Raw genomic sequence first — 18,182 nt, forward strand, 5'->3', positions numbered from 1 at the left:
ACCATTTAAACAGGATATGCTAAGACTGAAATATGAAAAATGTACATCTTTAAGCTTCATAAGGTTTCTTGAATTTTCCACTAAAATAAAATACTGTTATAGACATGTCAATCCCTGTTATTCTGACCAGAACTGTAAACATTCAGCAGAACATGTTTTAATGGGAGTTCTGCATTGGAAATGAGGAGGGTTACCATTATGATTTACAGTTGCATTTGCTTAAAGGTTTCATGGCTTTCTTGTGAGTAAAAGCAGTCATGACTTGAAAATGATCAACCAAAACCCTCCAAATCACTTTCAGGTTTGTGTGGTTTTGCAGACCTGCAACTTTACAGTATCGAATGACAATCTCCATCAACCACTGCACTGTTCTTAAAACAAACATATAGGCTATTAAAACATTCATAAAGGGTGCTCAAATTGCCTTTTCTCTCAGCAGCCACAATTAGGTGCTAATATGGGCTTGAGCGGCTCCCCTACATCCAACCATTTCAGATTAGCCTGCTAATAATATCACATTGGACTCGTTCATTTTTCCCAGACTAAAAACCTACAGAAAGGAAAGATACAGTATCTGAGCTGGTGTATTTAGTCAAATTACACAAAACCAGAAAATAACTTGTCCAAGTCACATTTTACCTCAAACTCAAAAGGCAAAAAATAGAAAATATAGTTTGTGTGTGGTTATGGTTATAGGACTATTAAAGATTTGCCCCATTATTCATGACGATTATTCCCCCAACATCTGTAAAGCATAATTTAATTCTCAAAAGGCTGTACTATATAGGGCTGTCAAACAATTAATCGTGATTAATCACACCCAAAATAAAAGTTTGTTTACATGATATATGTGTGTACTGTGTATAATTATGTATATTTGAATACACACACATAAATGTATATATTTAAGAAATATTTGCATGTATATACTGTTATATATAATATAAATGATTAATATATATATATATATATATATATATATATATATATATATATATATATATATATATATATATATATATATATATATATATATATATATATATATATATATATATATAATAATGTCAATATATATAAATATATATATTTTATTTATACATATATTATATATTTTATTTATACATATATATATATATATATATATATAAAATAAAAAATATACATATTATATATAAATGTAACATATTTTTCTTAAATATATACATGCATGTGTGTGTATTCAAACATACATAATTATATATTGTACACAAACATATATTATGTAAACACAAACTTTTGGATGCGATTAATCGGTTGACTGTAATACATATATTTGTTGTAAGGACTATTTAAATATAACCAATTTTCAGTACAAAAAAAAAAAAAAAAAAACAGTACTGGTGTTACAATATTGACAATTGACATTTATGAATAAAGACCAGATGCTTTATAACAATAGGAACGTCTCTACATATTATTTTACTTTTGATTTTGAGGTGAAATGTGAGTAAACTGTATAAAAGGTATGAGTACACATTGTGCCAGTGGGGTTAGTTACACTGAAAACTAGACTAAGCTGGGCACACATCTTAAGGTCACAACCACAGAAAATCTTTCAGATTTTGCAAGTTTAACTTTCCATTACACCCACTCAATGCAGTGACTAATAACATGCAAGGAATGGCAAAGTTAAATCAGAATCAACAGCACATCCACAACTAACTCACAAAACCACACTGCTTTCAAAATGAATCCGATGGCAACCATAAACCGTTAGAGGCTGTGAGGTGCCAACGCACATCCAATGAAGTCTACAAAGCCAAAACAATAAAGGGAAGATGAAAAAGCCTACAGTATGTACACATTTACTCACCCGGGATACGCAACCTCAAAATGTGCCAGACATGACGCATGCGTCACATTTGAAGCTTTTACGCAACTCACCCAGGCTATGATGAGCAAATGAGTGATTTTGAATGCATTACTGCATACGTTAAGTGCTTTTTGCATGTCAAATTTCCTTATATTCATTAATATCCAATTAGCTAACTCAACCTGCATGGGCTAATTAGCATCAAGAGACATTTGAGTGTATGGTTGTATATGAGGTACAAAACCCTCCTTCTTTATGTGCAATAAAGCAGCAGCATCTACATCCATCCTTTCTGTTCATTTTGCTCGTTTTTTTGAAACATGAGAATAAAACATTGTAGGGGGAAGAGGTTGTAGGTCCAGCGAAGCAAGACTCTTCTTCATCCTCGTCGCCATATTACTCGCCCCGCCGAGCTCAAACGGCATTTAACGGTTCCTGCAAAACACAAAAACATGCCCAGTGCTGCGGCCACTCAACGTCCCAGAGAGCCAAACATCGTCCAGACGTTGCCTAAAACACTGTCTAGACGTCCTCTATGCACTTTTAGACATTCGTTATCGTTCTCAAGCATCCTGCGGGGTTGGCCTCTTGAGGTCTCGGATCTGTTTGATTAAATAGGTCTTCTCGTCGCTGAACTGCTCGTCCTCGCCGCGGTCGTTCTGGAACTTGCTGAGGAACTCGATGAGTTTAGTCTGGTTCTTCAGCAGGATGTCGAGGATGGGCTGAGTCTTGTTCGGATTGGCAACAAACACCTAAATGCGCAGAGAAAAAAACGTCTCAATCAGAAATTTGAAGCTTGAGTCAAGTCACCATACTGGCGAGTTGGTAAAATAATGATAGTGTGGGAAAATTCACATACCTTAAATACATGGAAGGCCTCAAACTGGATGTTGCGGCTCTTGTCTCTCAGTAGGTTCATCATGAGTTTGAGGTTCTCTGGTTTGCTTATGTACTTCGTCATTATAGTGAAGTTGTGCCTGTCCAAAAGCAGCTCTCCCAAAAGCTGAGAGGAACAGGAAAGACATAAAACACATCAGAAACACCTCAAATAAAGAGCTAATGGCAACAGTAAACATACGCAAAAATCTGTTTAAATGCATTATAAAACTATACAATACCACAACAACTAAACACACAAACTTTTCAAAGGTATGTGGTCAAATATTAAGAAAATAGTAATTTTATTTAGCAAGGACACATTCAATTGATCAAAAGTCACAGTAAACTAAAGATTTTTGTGTTGTTACAAAAAAAATATTTCATTTAAATAAATGCTGTTCTTTTACACATTCTATTCATCAAAGAATCCTGAAATTTTTTTTTTTTGAACATTCTTGAGCAGCAAATCCTCATATTAGAATGATTTCTGAAGGATCATGTGAGACTGGAGACTGGAGTAATGCTGCTGAAAATGCCACAAAAAAAAACTCAACCAGTAGAACAGCAGTTTAAACTAGAATGTACATTTCCTGAAGAAAATGTGAGTGGTGCTTGCCGTGGCAAAAAAATCCTCTCGGATGCTATGTTGTGTGTACTGGATTCTCACCCGAAACAAAAGAGGCCACCCCCAAGTCTGTACGATGTTGTGGAGCTGAGATATGTCCTATTCATGTGTTTGTACGGTTGCTAGGGTACTCTATATGGTTGCTATGGAGTGGCTATACAATTTATGGGGTGACATTTAAAGACTATTTGCCAGTCTGAGTCAAAAGACCCAACCCCCATGCCTCTACGATGTTCTGATGCAGAGATATAGGTTCTTGTAAACGGTTGCTAGGGTACTCTGTTTGGTTGCTATGGAGGGGCTTGGCAGCATCCAATGATGATACTGCTTGTCTGTATGAATGATATAAACCAACCCCCATGCCTCTATGATGTTCTGAAGCAGAGATATAGGTCTTGGTATATGGTTGCTAGGGTACTCTGTTTGGTTGCTATGGAGGGGCTTGGCAGCATACAATGATGATACTGCTTGTCTGTATGAATGATATAAACCAACCCCCATGTCTCTACGATGTTCCGAAGCAGAGATATAGGTCTTGGTACACGGTTGCTAGGGTACTCTGTTTGGTTGCTAGGGGGGCTTGGCAGCATCCAATGATGATACTGCTTGTCTGTATGAATGATATAAACCAACCCCCATGTCTCTATGATGTTCTGAGGCAGAGATATAGGTCTTGGTAAACGGTTGCTAGGGTACTCTGTTTGGTTGCTATGGAGGGGCTTGGCAGCATCCAATGATGATACTGCTTGTCTGTATGAATGATATAAACCAACCCCCATGCCTCTATGATGTTCTGAGGCAGAGATATAGGTCTTGGTATATGGTTGCTAGGGTACTCTGTTTGGTTGCTAGGGGGGCTTGGCAGCATCCAATGATGATACTGCTTGTCTGTATGAATGATATAAACCAACCCCCATGTCTCTACGATGTTCCGAAGCAGAGATATAGGTCTTGGTATACGGTTGCTAGGGTACTCTGTTTGGTTGCTAGGGGGGCTTGGCAGCATCCAATGATGATACTGCTTGTCTGTATGAATGATATAAACCAACCCCTATGTCTCTATGATGTTCTGAGGCAGAGATATAGGTCTTGGTATATGGTTGCTAGGGTACTCTGTTTGGTTGCTAAGGGGGCTTGGCAGCATCCAATGATGATACTGCTTGTCTGTATGAATGATATAAACCAACCCCCATGTCTCTATGATGTTCTGAAGCAGAGATATAGGTCTTGGTATATGGTTGCTAGGGTACTCTGTTTGGTTGCTAGGGGGGCTTGGCAGCATCCAATGATGATACTGCCTGTCTGTATGAATGATATAAACCAACCCCCATGTCTCTATGATGTTCTGAGGCAGAGATATAGGTCTTGGTAAACGGTTGCTAGGGTACTCTGTTTGGTTGCTATGGAGGGGCTTGGCAGCATCCAATGATGATACTGCTTGTCTGTATGAATGATATAAACCAACCCCCATGTCTCTATGATGTTCTGAGGCAGAGATATAGGTCTTGCTAAACGGTTGCTAGGCTGCTTGATAATGGTTGCTAGGGCGTGGCTAGGAAGTGTTGAAGGTGACTTGTGATTGGCTGTTGATGCCCCGAGTCAAACAAACCCACCCTCATGTTTCTATGACACTTCTATCAAAAGATATCCCTTTCATCTCATTCAATGTAAGTCTAAGGGATTAGTTGCTAGGGAGCTCTAAATGGTTGCTAGGGCGTGGCTTCATAGGTTTACAATCATCCTGAGATAGTGATTGGCTGTCTGAGTAAATTGAGCCCACCCCCTTGTCTCTGAGACACTGTGTGCCAGAGCTATGGTCAATACAAAATCCCTATGCAATTTCCCATTGTAAGAGAAACACATGAGTTTGATGGGACGTCCCTCCCCATTATAAGTCAATGGGGAAATTTGAGAAAATTTGGGGAGCTCTAGCGCCCCAGGGGTACAACTCACACCCCTTTGCGATGTGTCATCTTACAGGGCCTGCCAGCCTCTTCAAATGTGGTGACACACGAATTTCTCCGAAATCCTCTCTCAGAGTTATGACTCGTTAAAATTCGTCGCAATGTTAAGTCAATGGGATTTTTCGGCTACTTTTTCGCCCCTGGGGCGAACATCGTACCCCCGATCCCTTAGAAAAGATATAGCACACCATTCCCGTATAGGCCGGTCGATTTGACGCCTCATTCGTGGGTCTGTGACAAAAAATGTGGGAGGAGAAGCGCGCCGAAAAAGTGTCCAGAAGTAAGAATAATTATTATAATAATAATAATAAACCGATCTAAATATATTTATGGCTTGCTACGCAAGCACCATTAATAATAAAAATATGGAGATTAACAATATTGATGCATTGCTTCACAAGCAACACTAATATGTATGTTTGAGAGTGATGGTGATGCCTTGCTTCGCAAGGCATCACTAAAACCGTTTTCGGGCTAGATAGTAATAGTGATGCCTTGCTACGCAAGCACCACTAATAAGCACAAAAAATATACGAATGAACCTGTTCCTTACCTTTAGCGACTGCCTCTTAGTCACATAGTTTTCTGAGTGAAGAAGTTTCTCATAATCACTAAAGAACTGAAGACCAAAAGTGGAGAAAAGGGGAGACAGAGATGTACAGTAAACATCAAATTGTCTGGCTTCTTCTCATACAGTAGCCCCAAAATGTATTGGCATACTTACAACACGCTTGCATTAGAGAAAACATCAAATCAAGCGGATATTATTTTAAAGAAAGATAGCACTTTCCAAGGACCCTGATAAGGGCCAGAATGACGTCATCTACTTTCTGGAGATATGCATCACTTTGACATTTGTTTTATACAACGTAACTTATTTACACTAAATTTCTCTGGGACCATTTCTGCCTGGATGGCCTACCCAAATTGTCCACTACTCGGACAAAGTTGTTGTTTGGATTTAAATTGGCAAATATTTAAGAGTCAATGATTGGATCCTTATTGCAGTGATTTTTGTGTTTCTAGCATGTTATATGTTTGGCAACAGTTCTTCTAACCTTCTAATTGATGGAGTGTGTAGCCTTTCATTTCTTAAACAACCATGTAGGAAGATCATGGTCATATTCCAGGATGACATTGTCAAGATTTATCAGGCTCAAATTGTGAAAGAATGGTTGGGAAGGAGCATGAAGAATCATTTTCACACATGAATTGGGACCTCTGAGTCCAGACCTTAAAGGGTCATGAAACCCTAAACCAAATTTTCTGAGAGTTATGAGTGTTGATCTTCATAGAAGTCAATGTTACCATCCATTCATTTTGATTGTAGGAGAAAACTAGTTGATTTTAAACATTTGTGCGCTATATTTAACTTCCGGGTTTAACCCTCTGGGTTACTTCGGGTCAAAAATGACCCAAAGCGTTTTATACATTTAAAAAAAAAAAATCGTAGCTTCATTGGAATGGTCCGAAACTTGGAGACTTTATTGGTATTTGGTATATGAACACCCAGAAAAAAGGACTCAAAAGTGAAGGGGTAAATCTCTAAAACATCAAGAGTGCAAAACAGACAAAAAAACCCAAAAAAACTCTGTATTTTCATATTTTTGCCAATTTCACATTAATTTCCTATGGGGGTCATTTTTGACCCGAAGGTCCTGAGTGTGACTATTTTTTTTTGAGTGTTCATATACCAAGTACCAATAAAGTCACCAAATTTCGGACCATTCCGATGAAGCTACGATTTTTTACATTTATTTATAAAACGCAAGATCCACTATAGTGGTAAAAATGTGCTATTGCGTGATTAAAATGCTCAATTTGTCCACCGGACAAAATTTCACCGATCTCATTTAAAAAATGGCTTTCATGAGGCCTAGGCTTGACTCTAAAATGAAATACAGCTTTAATAAAAATAAAAAATAAATTATATATATACATTTTTTATTATATTCAATGGGAAAAAATGGGTCATAATTATTGCATAAATATTAATTATAAATCATAAAATTATCTTAAAACACCAAAAAAGAAAAGAAAAAATATTATTGAACAAAAATATATTTCATTGATTTTACTCAAATCTTTTTTATCTTAATCCCGCCCTCTGGGTCATTTTTGACCCGAAGGTCCTGAGGGTGACCCAGAAATGAATTACGGTACCCCAGAGGGTTAAATTCATCTTTGTATCAACGTCACAGAATGTGACGCTTTGTCATACTACAGTACGGCGATGACTCATTGATGTCTCATAATTATTCATGAGTCTGCGTGTCCTTATCCTATGAGAAGAGGCCTAACTTAATTATTCATGAGTCTGCGTGTCCTTATCCTATGAGAAGAGGCCTCACTTAATTATTCATGAGACTGCGTGTCCTTATCCTATGAGAAGAGGCCTCACTTAATTATTCATGAGACTGCGTGTCCTTATCCTATGAGAAGAGGCCTCACTTAATTATTCATGAGACTGCGTGTCCTTATCCTATGAGAAGATGCCTCGCTCATTGAAAGTCTTTGGGAAGTGCTGGAAGAGACTTTACAGAGTGCTGGACTCTTGCATTGTCAATACAAGATCTGGACCAAAAATTACTGCACATTTTGATGAAAATAAATGCTGTGATGTTATTTCCATCAAGAGGTTTTTTGGTCCAAATCTAGTATTGACAATACATGATTTTTATTTTGGCTGGGCAGTGTATATTTACATCAAAATTCATATGTAAAGACATTAAGATATTTTAATGTGTGACTAAAGTGTTTTGGGTCCCACTTCACATTCAAATCCCTTCCAAAATGTATTGACTTTCACATCAAGTGCACATCAAGAAACAAATTCAAATTTGAGGAACTCATTGCAGAATGGCTGACAGATCCAATGACAACAGACCATGACGGACACCAACACAATGAAAAGAAAAGCCTGTGACTCACTCTATCATAATGCTGCTCCAGAAACTCAGCACTGAGCAGTTTGTGTCTCGTCAGCAAATCCTAGAAGAAAACCAAACAAATGGAATTTATCAGACAAAGTAACTATACAGAGCATCTGAAGATGAATTACTCAAACAAACAAGCCTTAAGTGTTTGTTTTGTCTGTCAACATACTAACTTTAAATGTGGCAAATGCATCCGAGGCGATGTCGAAGGTGGACATCTCCACGTATCTGAAGAAATCGTAGAACTGCTCAGAGCAGAGGCTGATCTTTGCCAGTGGCTCATGCCGTATACATTCCCTCAGCATGATCCCGCAGTTCAGAGCGATGTCTGGAGACTCGTAACTACAAAAAAGGACAATAATATTTGGCCGCATTAACCACATCCTCATGTTGTTCCAAAACTTTTTCATTCGTAGACTGAAAAAGAGATTTAAAGGTGCAGTATGTAATATCGACAGCTAGTGGTTGAAATGGGTTCTGCAGTCCAAATTCAAAATATTGGAGAGTCGTTTCCTCCTCAGACTCCACGCTCACGCGGATTGCCAGATTGAGGACACACAACTGCGATCTCAGAGCCAGTTTGTTTGCTGGCTTTCATGGCTGCAATACGCGGTGTTTTTCGCCAACTGGCAACCCGGGTGTTGAAATACATTTGGGTAAATCGGCAGGGGACGGAATCACACAGAGTAAAACAAATACAGGCATTTCAACACACATTTCAAAGTAGAATAACTGGCTGACACACAAGTATTTGAACTTAGCATGTTCCCAAAATTATGGTATTTTTATACTTTAGTAGAGTCAAAAAAATTACATGCAGCACCTTTAAGTTGTTCATGTTGTTATTTTCCATACAATGAAACTAAACGGTAATCAGGGGTTGTGAAGTTCCAAAAATTACAAAAAAAGTACCATAAAATCAGGACACACCAAGACGATGTCAAAGAACTAGTGGCGGTATCACTAGTCTATTTTCGTCATTCAAAAAGGGAAACTGAAACTAGGGCTGCATTTATACAAACCATAAACAAAGGAACTCATGTTATACAAAGCGGCTCATTTTATTATAAAAATAATTGTGTATTCAAATGCTCAGGTAAGATGACGTATAATTATAATAGCCTTCTGTCTGTACCGTCTTGACTTCTTTGCTCACTTTCATCACCTTTTATTCTCGTTTATCTTTCAACTTCTGAGCAGAAATTTGTGAACAAAAGCTTTATTTATGTAACACTAGGGTATTTTACAGTAAACACTTCATAATATGTCAAACAGGCCAAAAGAAGCATTGTCTAAACAGTCTTACATCGATGACATTTTATGTTGCAGCAGGATGCGGTCTTTTTGCGGTTTAATATTCACGGACACTAACAGAATAAACTTCCCTCACAATCAGCGACTGAATCCGTTGCTCTTAGAAATAAACAGCTTTTCTTCTGAGGTAAATTGTTGCGGGATTATTCCTCACCGCATCTCAAAACGATGTAAAGTAGGCCTACATGCACTAATCTTGATGTGTTTATTCGAGTTTTAGTGGGCGTTGACTCTGCTCGCATGGATCGCTTCAGTATTTGAATTTCAAAAGAACGTGCGCTCCGTGGGCGTGGCCACATCAGCGGATAATGAAGAAGCTGGCGAACAACTGACATCTCTCTCTTTTGAAACAGATTACATAAACAGAGCATATTTGTCTTCGATTTACCTGATTAACCTGACATTTCAACGTTTCTTTAGACATAGGTCTCATGTTTGTGTGACAAGTATTCACTAAATTACAGTTCATTTTCTGAAGACTATCAGATTGGACTTCATTGACAGGGAGGCTGCAACTTGCATGTTTGTTTTCTTTATCTTGCAAAAAGCACAACATTTTGTTTTTATTGTGAGTGTACACACATAAAAGTAGAAACTTAACAGATTAAAATGATGTATAACACTTGCCTGAATGAGAAAAATCTTTAGAGTTATTTGAATCTCATTAGCCCTATTAGCACAGGATTAGTAATTAGTAATTTTAAATTATACACAACTAGACATGTGCCGGTAAACGGTAATACGATATACCGCAATAATGAACATGCACAATATTGTTATCGTGGGCACAAAATACCGTGAATAATTATTTATTACGAATTATTCAGATTTTTAGAATGAATTTTAAGAATATTTTTACCCATCAACCGTTTAAAATGAAAAACATGTCAAAGAGGAACGATGTAAATAGACCGTGCATGAGCCGAGCACATGGCGGAATGAGGAGATGCGCTGAAGTGCACATTCATTCTTCGACAGCAGAGGGCGCTGACGGAACAGCAGAAATGCAGCCGTTTCCCCAGTAATCACATAACCTAATACATAATACTTAAAGACTTAAGCATTTTATATTTTAATCTGGACTAAATTACATGCCCTAGATATTGTTTGAATATGTTCTGACTGTTGTTCAATCACACACTTTACAAGGCTCCAGTATTTAACATTAGTTCCTTCATTAACAAACTGACAATGAAAAATACTTCTAAAGCATGTATTAATCTTAGTTAAATGTACATTTCAGCATACCTATTGTTCTTTATAATTCTTTTGCACTTTAATCTGTTTTAAATATTTGTTTACTTTATACATTTTTGTGTATTGCTTTATTGTATTTAAATGTTTGGTTCTTTTGTTATAAGAAAGTGATTTAACCTGTTATAGTATGGCAACACTTTTTTTGCAACTTATTTCAATATCGTGATAATACCGTATACCGTGATAAAAGCTTCAGCAATTAATCGCAACATGAAAATTTGATACCGGCACATGCCTATACACAACCCTCCAAATCCTTGCCAAATCACAGCGATGCCGATTCGCACAGGACTAATATTATCACAGGACCTCTGTGTTCGACGAAATATGGCAGGTCATTTGCGGGGGAATTTCTACTTTACAAATTACAGACATGGCCGAGTCGCACGGGATTAAGATCACAGACAACCTCCGCGATTATTACAAATTACTAGAGGTCACCAGTTAATACTAATCCTGTGCGAATAGGGCTTTTGGCACTGATAAGAAAAAAGAAGAAGAAAAAAAAAAGAAGGAAAAAAAAGAAGAAAAAAAAATAAACGAGGTGGTCGCGTTGGCGTGATCTTCGACCTCTAGGGGTTAAGATGATATCGCTGATGTAGGATTAGATATACTCACTGCTAATGCTGACTCACAAGAGTAAATACTCATCTGGGATCAGATAGCTCATCTTAAATATTCACGTATATTATCATATTAGTCACCAAACCAATTCTTTGCTATCTTAGTTTCTTAGAGATATGATCTAAACACCAGCTTCCAAGAAAAGCAGATCAAACTAGTCTGACGACTGCAAAATGTTAGGTTATATATTTAATTGGTGAATATAAGAATCAAATGAGTGAGTTCACAATATGTTTGTGTGTGTGTCTCACCCTTTAAGCAGCATGAAGAGTATGTTTTGTTGAGTGCACAGGTATTCAACAGTGGGTGTCCGTGTGCCGATCTGACGTCTCAAAATATTATTAAAGATCTGTGCCACGTCTTTCTTGCCCTAAACACAAATAACATGCAGAATGGTTACTGAAAAGATCAATTAAATCAAAATAAAAGCATGTGTTTCCACAAATTGGAATTTGAGAAATAAAGTGAAATGAAATATTATTTTTAATCTTTTTAAATAATGGTTGCTTGTTACTTAAAATGGTTTAAACACTTTCTGGCTTAATATGATTTAAGACAAGACTAAATATGCTTAAAAAATAAAGATGTAAGATGTAATCCAGAGGTAAATTGATATAAGTTCATTTGAATTTTCATTTATGAACCAGGGATATCATGGTCATGGAATACCTGCATATATGAAGGAATTTTTAAAGTCTGATTTCTAGACCTGGAAAAGTTTCTAGACCCAAAAAACATATAAAAAAATAACAAAAACCCTGTAAATCACAAATGACTGGATAAAGCATGTAAATTAATTCGTAATAAACAAAGTGCAAACCCGTTCAGCTATTGAAACTTCTGGAATTATGGAATGTAATTATTTAAATTAAACATTATTATAAATATAATTGATAATACTTATTAAAATATAATTCAATATGTAATTAAACTCATTTAAATTGCCACTCCTAGTTTCTGTAAATAAATAAATCAGCTCTGTCATTATAGCAGAATTATCAGAAATATGTTGGGGAGTCTCGAAGCCAGAAGATCAAAACAAATAAAAAATAAAAAAATCACTGGACTATACTAGGGCTGCAACAACAAGTCGATAAAAATCGATAATGAAAATCATCGATAACGATTCTCATTATCGATTAGTCGGCTCTGCCCTCAGTGCACGATAAGCTTCCACCAGTCGCGCCAAATTGCAGGAAAGGTGCATGATCCAAGTGCCCAGAACATGAGAATTATTTATTTTAAGCTTCAAGCGAAAGCATTAGTATTTAACATACCCTGTCATGTGCGTTGACAGATGTGTGTGCGCGTCTGCGTCCTACGTTAATTTTACAGTTTATATTATCCACTGATCTATTTAGAGAACAGTAGTTATATCCTCATCCTCATTATTATCTCATGTTTTGGGCACTTGGATCATGTACCTTTCCTGCATCAGCTCACTCCGTTTCCATAAAAATGCGTTGTTCAGTGCTGTAATTTGGCGCGACTGGTGGAAGCTTATCGTGCACAGAGGGCAGACCCGACTAATTGATAATGAGAATCTTTATCGATGATTTTCATTATCGATTATTATAGATTTTATCGACTAGTTGTTGCAGCCCAACATTGGTCTGTGGCAATTGCGTAATATAGTGATCAGAACCTGGAAGACTAATTCATTGAGATTTTTCTATAAGGTTTTATAATTTTCTGGCCTAGTCTATTAAACTCATCCCCTCACCTCAAAGTCAATGAGCTGCAGATCTGCGACGAGGGTGCTGAGCAGGCCGCTGTTGTAGAGCTCCTGAGCCAGCTGAGCCACGGCTTCTGTCTGCGGCTCCTTCTCATTCGTGCCGTAGAGAATCTCCTTCATCGCCAACAGAGATTTGGACACCTCTTCAGAGGCCTGAGGACACACACACCTCTCTTATTAATGCCCTTATGAAACTCTTTCATGGGTAATACTCACAGTACACACACACCTGTGTGTAACAGAACCGTGTACAAATGTGCTTAGTACCTTCTCAGCCTTCTTGTCCGAAATGTCCTGCTTCTCCAGAATGGTCATGTTGTCCTTTAGATTCTTCACAATGTCCGCTGGACACTTGTGAGACTTACCGAAAGGGAACGGCATGGCGACACCTTACCAGGGCAACCAGGTAGCAGAGAGCCCAGCTGTGAAAGAGATTTTTTCCTGAATTACATCTGGTGTTGCTCTACAAGAGATTAAGTTAAGTGCACCTACACACTAAAAAATGCTGGGTTAAAGATAACCCAAGTTGGGTTGAAAATGGACTAACCCAGCAATTGGGTTGTTATAACCCAGCGACTGGGTTGTTTTTATCCAGCAATTGGGTTGTTTTAAGCAAACATTTAACCCAACCGCTGGGTCAAAACAACCCAATTGCTGGGTTAGTCCATATGCAACCCAACTTGGGTTATTTTTAACCCAGCATTTTTTAGAGTGTAACCATTAAATGACTAGGTTGTAAATAGTTTTAAAATTAAGTATAGTACAGTCAGTGTGCACTTTATTATGCTGCTTGCTTGTTGATACTGTGTGCAATAGTATAATAATTTTATTTATGCTTAAATATTTATTTTCAGAATTTATTTAAATTAAGAATTATATTTTTAATTTATCTCCAAATATCGGCTCAAGAAAATCGGCAGCCCGTATCGGTCATCGGCTAAGGCTGATGAAAAAAATTGGTATCGGTCGACCCCTATTTTGGAGAAAAATTGTTTATTTCATAATGTGATTTCCCAACTTTCAATTATTTTCTTTCAATGAAAGGTTATATTTTTGTGAATTTTTTGAATGAAAGATCAAAAGGTTTCATTTTTAAAGCCATCTTTGATCATAATCAGGGTGCCAATAATTCTGACCACAACTGTATGTAGTGCTATCATAGGCTGTTTGAGCTAATGCAGGGCAAATTAAATAGCTAATGGACAAAAGAAAGAATGAAAACAAATAGAAAAACAACTGAGAGAATGAACAGACTAACATTTTTGGATACCCAAAAACTAAATCATGAACAAAGGAAAAATACTTTCAAGATAAACCAGATTAAAAGAGAAGTTCAATGCTCACTGCCATCAACATAACTCTGGTTAGGACATTTCCGCTCATTACAGAAGGAAGTAGATCTCCAATAACTAGGGTGTGAGTTCACACTTCAAACACACACACACACACACAGGTCTCAAACAGCACAAATGCGAAGGTGAGCTTTGCGAAGTCGACAAACAGGAAACGTGCTGCAGAAACCTCTTCAGTAAATACGTCTGTGTGCTGACTTCCTCCACAATGATCACAGCAGCGAAACTCAAGCATGAAATGCTCAATAAATACACTGACCTGAAGAAACATCACTCACAAATCCTGCTGCTTTTTCATTGCCCTTTCCCAAAACACAAACGCACACAATGACAGTGACACTATTATTAATATTACTATGTGCTCTGAATACTCCATGTGGCAGCTCGTGGGACCCGTGCGTCATAGGACATACGTCCAGCCGGTTAATCTCCACGCAGCTTGAGCAAGTTAGCCAAATCCTTGACCTGGTGACCACGCTCGCCATGTCTGCCCCAACGCAAATCTGAACCCAAGCAGATGCCAGGGCTCGCGGAGACAGCTGGCATGCTGAGTTTACACGCATCTAAACCAGGGGTGTCCAATCCTGCTCCTGGATGGCCACTGTCCTGCAGACCTCAGCTCCAACCCCAATTAAACACACCTGTACCAGCTAATGGCCCTCCACGGCCGAGTTTGAACAATGCCGAGTTGCTGCAATGGTTGCATGAGATCAAATGATGATCAGCCACACTTATATGATGCTAATACCAATCATAGTTGTTGCACAAGATGTTAATAACGTTGCATTGCTAACAATTCACAGCACTGTTCAATCCAGGGAGGACCAGGGTTAGTCATCACATATCACAAAGGATATATCATAGTAATATGAAATAATATTATTAGTTTCTATTATTAGTATAGTCATGTTTTATAAACGTGTTTTTGTGTTGGTTAGTTTGTAGGGGTGTAACGATACCCTCATGTCACAATTCGATCCATATCACGATACTGAACTCACGATACAATATTATTACGATCAAAGACATATGGTTGAAGGTTAACAAATGTACTGTTTATTAAAAATGCTACATTTGGTATTACATTGGGGGTGAAAATGAATAGGCTTGGACTTGGTGCTGGTAACCAAATGCACAGGATAACGGTGACACCAGAATAAAAATAGTCATGATTCTCAAGCTGGATATACAGAATTAATTCAGACAAATATGCTTGCACTAGATATGTTTAAAATAATGTAGGCCACTTTTTACTGGAAACATAAGAGATTTGGTATTATCAGGACCCATAAATATTCCCCCTTTATACATTATATTCAACATTATATATAGTAGTTTAATGCAGTACTGACACTAAAACTCTGTAAACTTCTTATTTTGGGTGAACTATACACAATATATATATTGTCACCATCCATGATTCATATTGTAGCATTTTTATTGCAATATATTGACACGATATATTGTTACACCCCTACTAGTTTGTCACAATGCGTTTCATGTGTTGTAATTTTATACAATTTATGAATTCCAATGTCTGTTGGTCTATTATATTTTTTATTATAAATAAATACATTGTACATTATATACATTATAAATAAATACATACACAGTTTGATGAGACCCCATATTATAGTGTTACAGTAGTAACAATAACTTGGAAATATTACTAAAGTACTGGGGTATAAGGGAAACGTATAGGTAAATTATTATATGGGATGTATTATATGCATATTTATATGATAACTGTAAAGATTCTCAAATGGAAAAATAACAATCAAGCACAAATGATGTACATTTATTAAGGGAGTTTTTGCAGGGTACATTTTTTGTTATGTAAACTGTATCTTGCTTAATTTTGGGATATATTCTGTGAAATAATTGTATTTAATATTATTTTTACATAAATAATATTCATATGTATTGACCATTAATGTGTATAATATATTTTTTTAAATATTATAATGAATTATTATATTATAAATAACATTATTTACCTAATTTCACTCAAAAACACTAGTAAACAAAAGGGAAAAAAAACAGATACTTTTGACAACGTGGAGTTATCAGCTGATGCCAGCAATATTACAATTATTATACAGACTGGTTTAATGACATGCAACTTGTGACTTCACTGGAAGTCTTTTTACCTAATTCAACAGAGAGACTGATAAACACACACATGTTTGTAGATGACAATGTAGATAGGGATCCTAATAGATCAAAATCATTCAGCTGTGAAGTATTACCATATTTGACTGTGCAACTGTTAAAACCCAACATATTACACACATACTAATGGATTCAGCATCAAGATCTATGTAAATAAACTGAAGTTATGAAGCTTATTTACCTGCAGTAAATATATAATTATAAAGGGCTCGATGATCTGAATGACTTTGGCTGTCTCAAACCTAGCTGTCTACCTAGAGTCACTCAGTGACGGCCTAAAATGATGATTCCCCAGTTCAGACATGTTGTTGCCTGGGTAGGCAGCACACTAGTTTGAGACACAACCCCCTACTTTTGCTCAAGCAGAGGCCCAGTGTGATGCATAGGATACAGATAAGTCATGATGACTCTAGTCTAGTCAACTCATTTGTGTATCTTTAAATCAGTGATGTACAAACCACGAAAGATACGAAGCCCCTTTTCATAGATTGTAGCCTATCATTCCAGTCCAGATTCAGACTGTGTGCGTAAATGCAGTTGTGGTTTTGCATAGGATGTCTCTGATAGGCCTCTGCATGCACTTTTATAACATTTAGCTTCACGACAATAGCCAGCAAAAGATAAGTAAACAATAGCACACCTTATTTGGGGTCTCCTTCGGCCTTTTCTAGCAAATAACGGTGCAATTCCTGGAATATGATGTTTTGGGGTGTTATTTCTTAGCAAGATTTGAGCGGAGAACCGTCTATGTATGTATGTGTGTGTATGTGTGTGTGTGTATGTGTGTGTATTCAGCAGCGATAACTTCCGCAAACCTGCAGTGAGGAGGATTTCAAAACAAAAGCCCTAAACGCTCTCAGAGGTCTCCATGGCCTGCTGATGAATAAATAAAAGCCCCTGCTAAAACTAGCCTAGGCCGGTTGGGTGGTCTTAGCTGGTTTAAGATGCTCCCCCAGGTTGGCCGAGCTGGTGTTCAGCTGATTTTAGTTGGTATTTTTGCTGGGAGCAAAAAAGTCTGTAAATTACTGTAAAGATGTTAAAATATTTCCTTTGATTGATTCAAAATGCATGCTAACATGTAGCCCATTTGCTATTGCTTATCGAGATGCTGATATTTGTATCTTTCTCTTCTATTAATATTCTTGTTTTTCTGGAAAAATACTAATTTTCGTTTGTAATACCATTACACTACGTCCCAGTATGGCTATTTAATAATGTAACGTTAGGCCTATCTAGTCTAGCTGCTACTTATTTTTAGGTTTTGCCTTTGAATATTCAGACATGATCAAACACTAGATTTCTTTAAATGTGAAATTTTAAAACGTTAATAACTTACATCCTAATAAGTTTAAAATAGTGCTAAAAAGGCAAACTTATTTTTCCTTATATGTACAGTAGGCTACATATGAATTGATACTGAATCAAGATCGAAATCGATATTTGTGCCAATCAAACCGCCACCACCCCAC

At 37.0% G+C, this 18,182-nt stretch overlaps 1 protein-coding gene across 2 annotated transcripts; it reads right to left on the bottom strand.

Moving 5' to 3' along the window:
• Window positions 1-1,475: 1,475 nt before the first annotated feature.
• On the bottom strand, window positions 1,476-17,524 carry cab39 (calcium binding protein 39). 2 transcript variants are annotated; one of them, XM_079823513.1, is made up of 9 exons: window positions 17,354-17,524; window positions 13,457-13,611; window positions 13,178-13,342; window positions 11,706-11,824; window positions 8,433-8,601; window positions 8,255-8,314; window positions 5,877-5,942; window positions 2,715-2,858; window positions 1,476-2,607 (listed from the first exon to the last, which is right to left on the bottom strand). In XM_079823513.1, exons 2-9 carry the CDS (start codon window positions 13,568-13,570, stop codon window positions 2,419-2,421), a joined length of 1,026 nt encoding a protein of 341 aa, XP_079679639.1. In that variant the 5' UTR covers window positions 13,571-13,611; window positions 17,354-17,524; the 3' UTR covers window positions 1,476-2,418. The 2 variants fall into 2 exon arrangements, with proteins under 2 accessions (XP_079679639.1, XP_079679640.1); XM_079823514.1 differs by lacking the exon at window positions 17,354-17,524 and adding an exon at window positions 14,801-14,973 and having other exon boundaries at window positions 2,074-2,607.
• Between the last annotated feature and the right edge of the window lie 658 nt (window positions 17,525-18,182).

Source organism: Gobio gobio (genome assembly GCF_949357685.1).
Source record: "Gobio gobio genome assembly, chromosome: 8".
NCBI classification, from domain to species: domain Eukaryota; kingdom Metazoa; phylum Chordata; class Actinopteri; order Cypriniformes; family Gobionidae; genus Gobio; species Gobio gobio.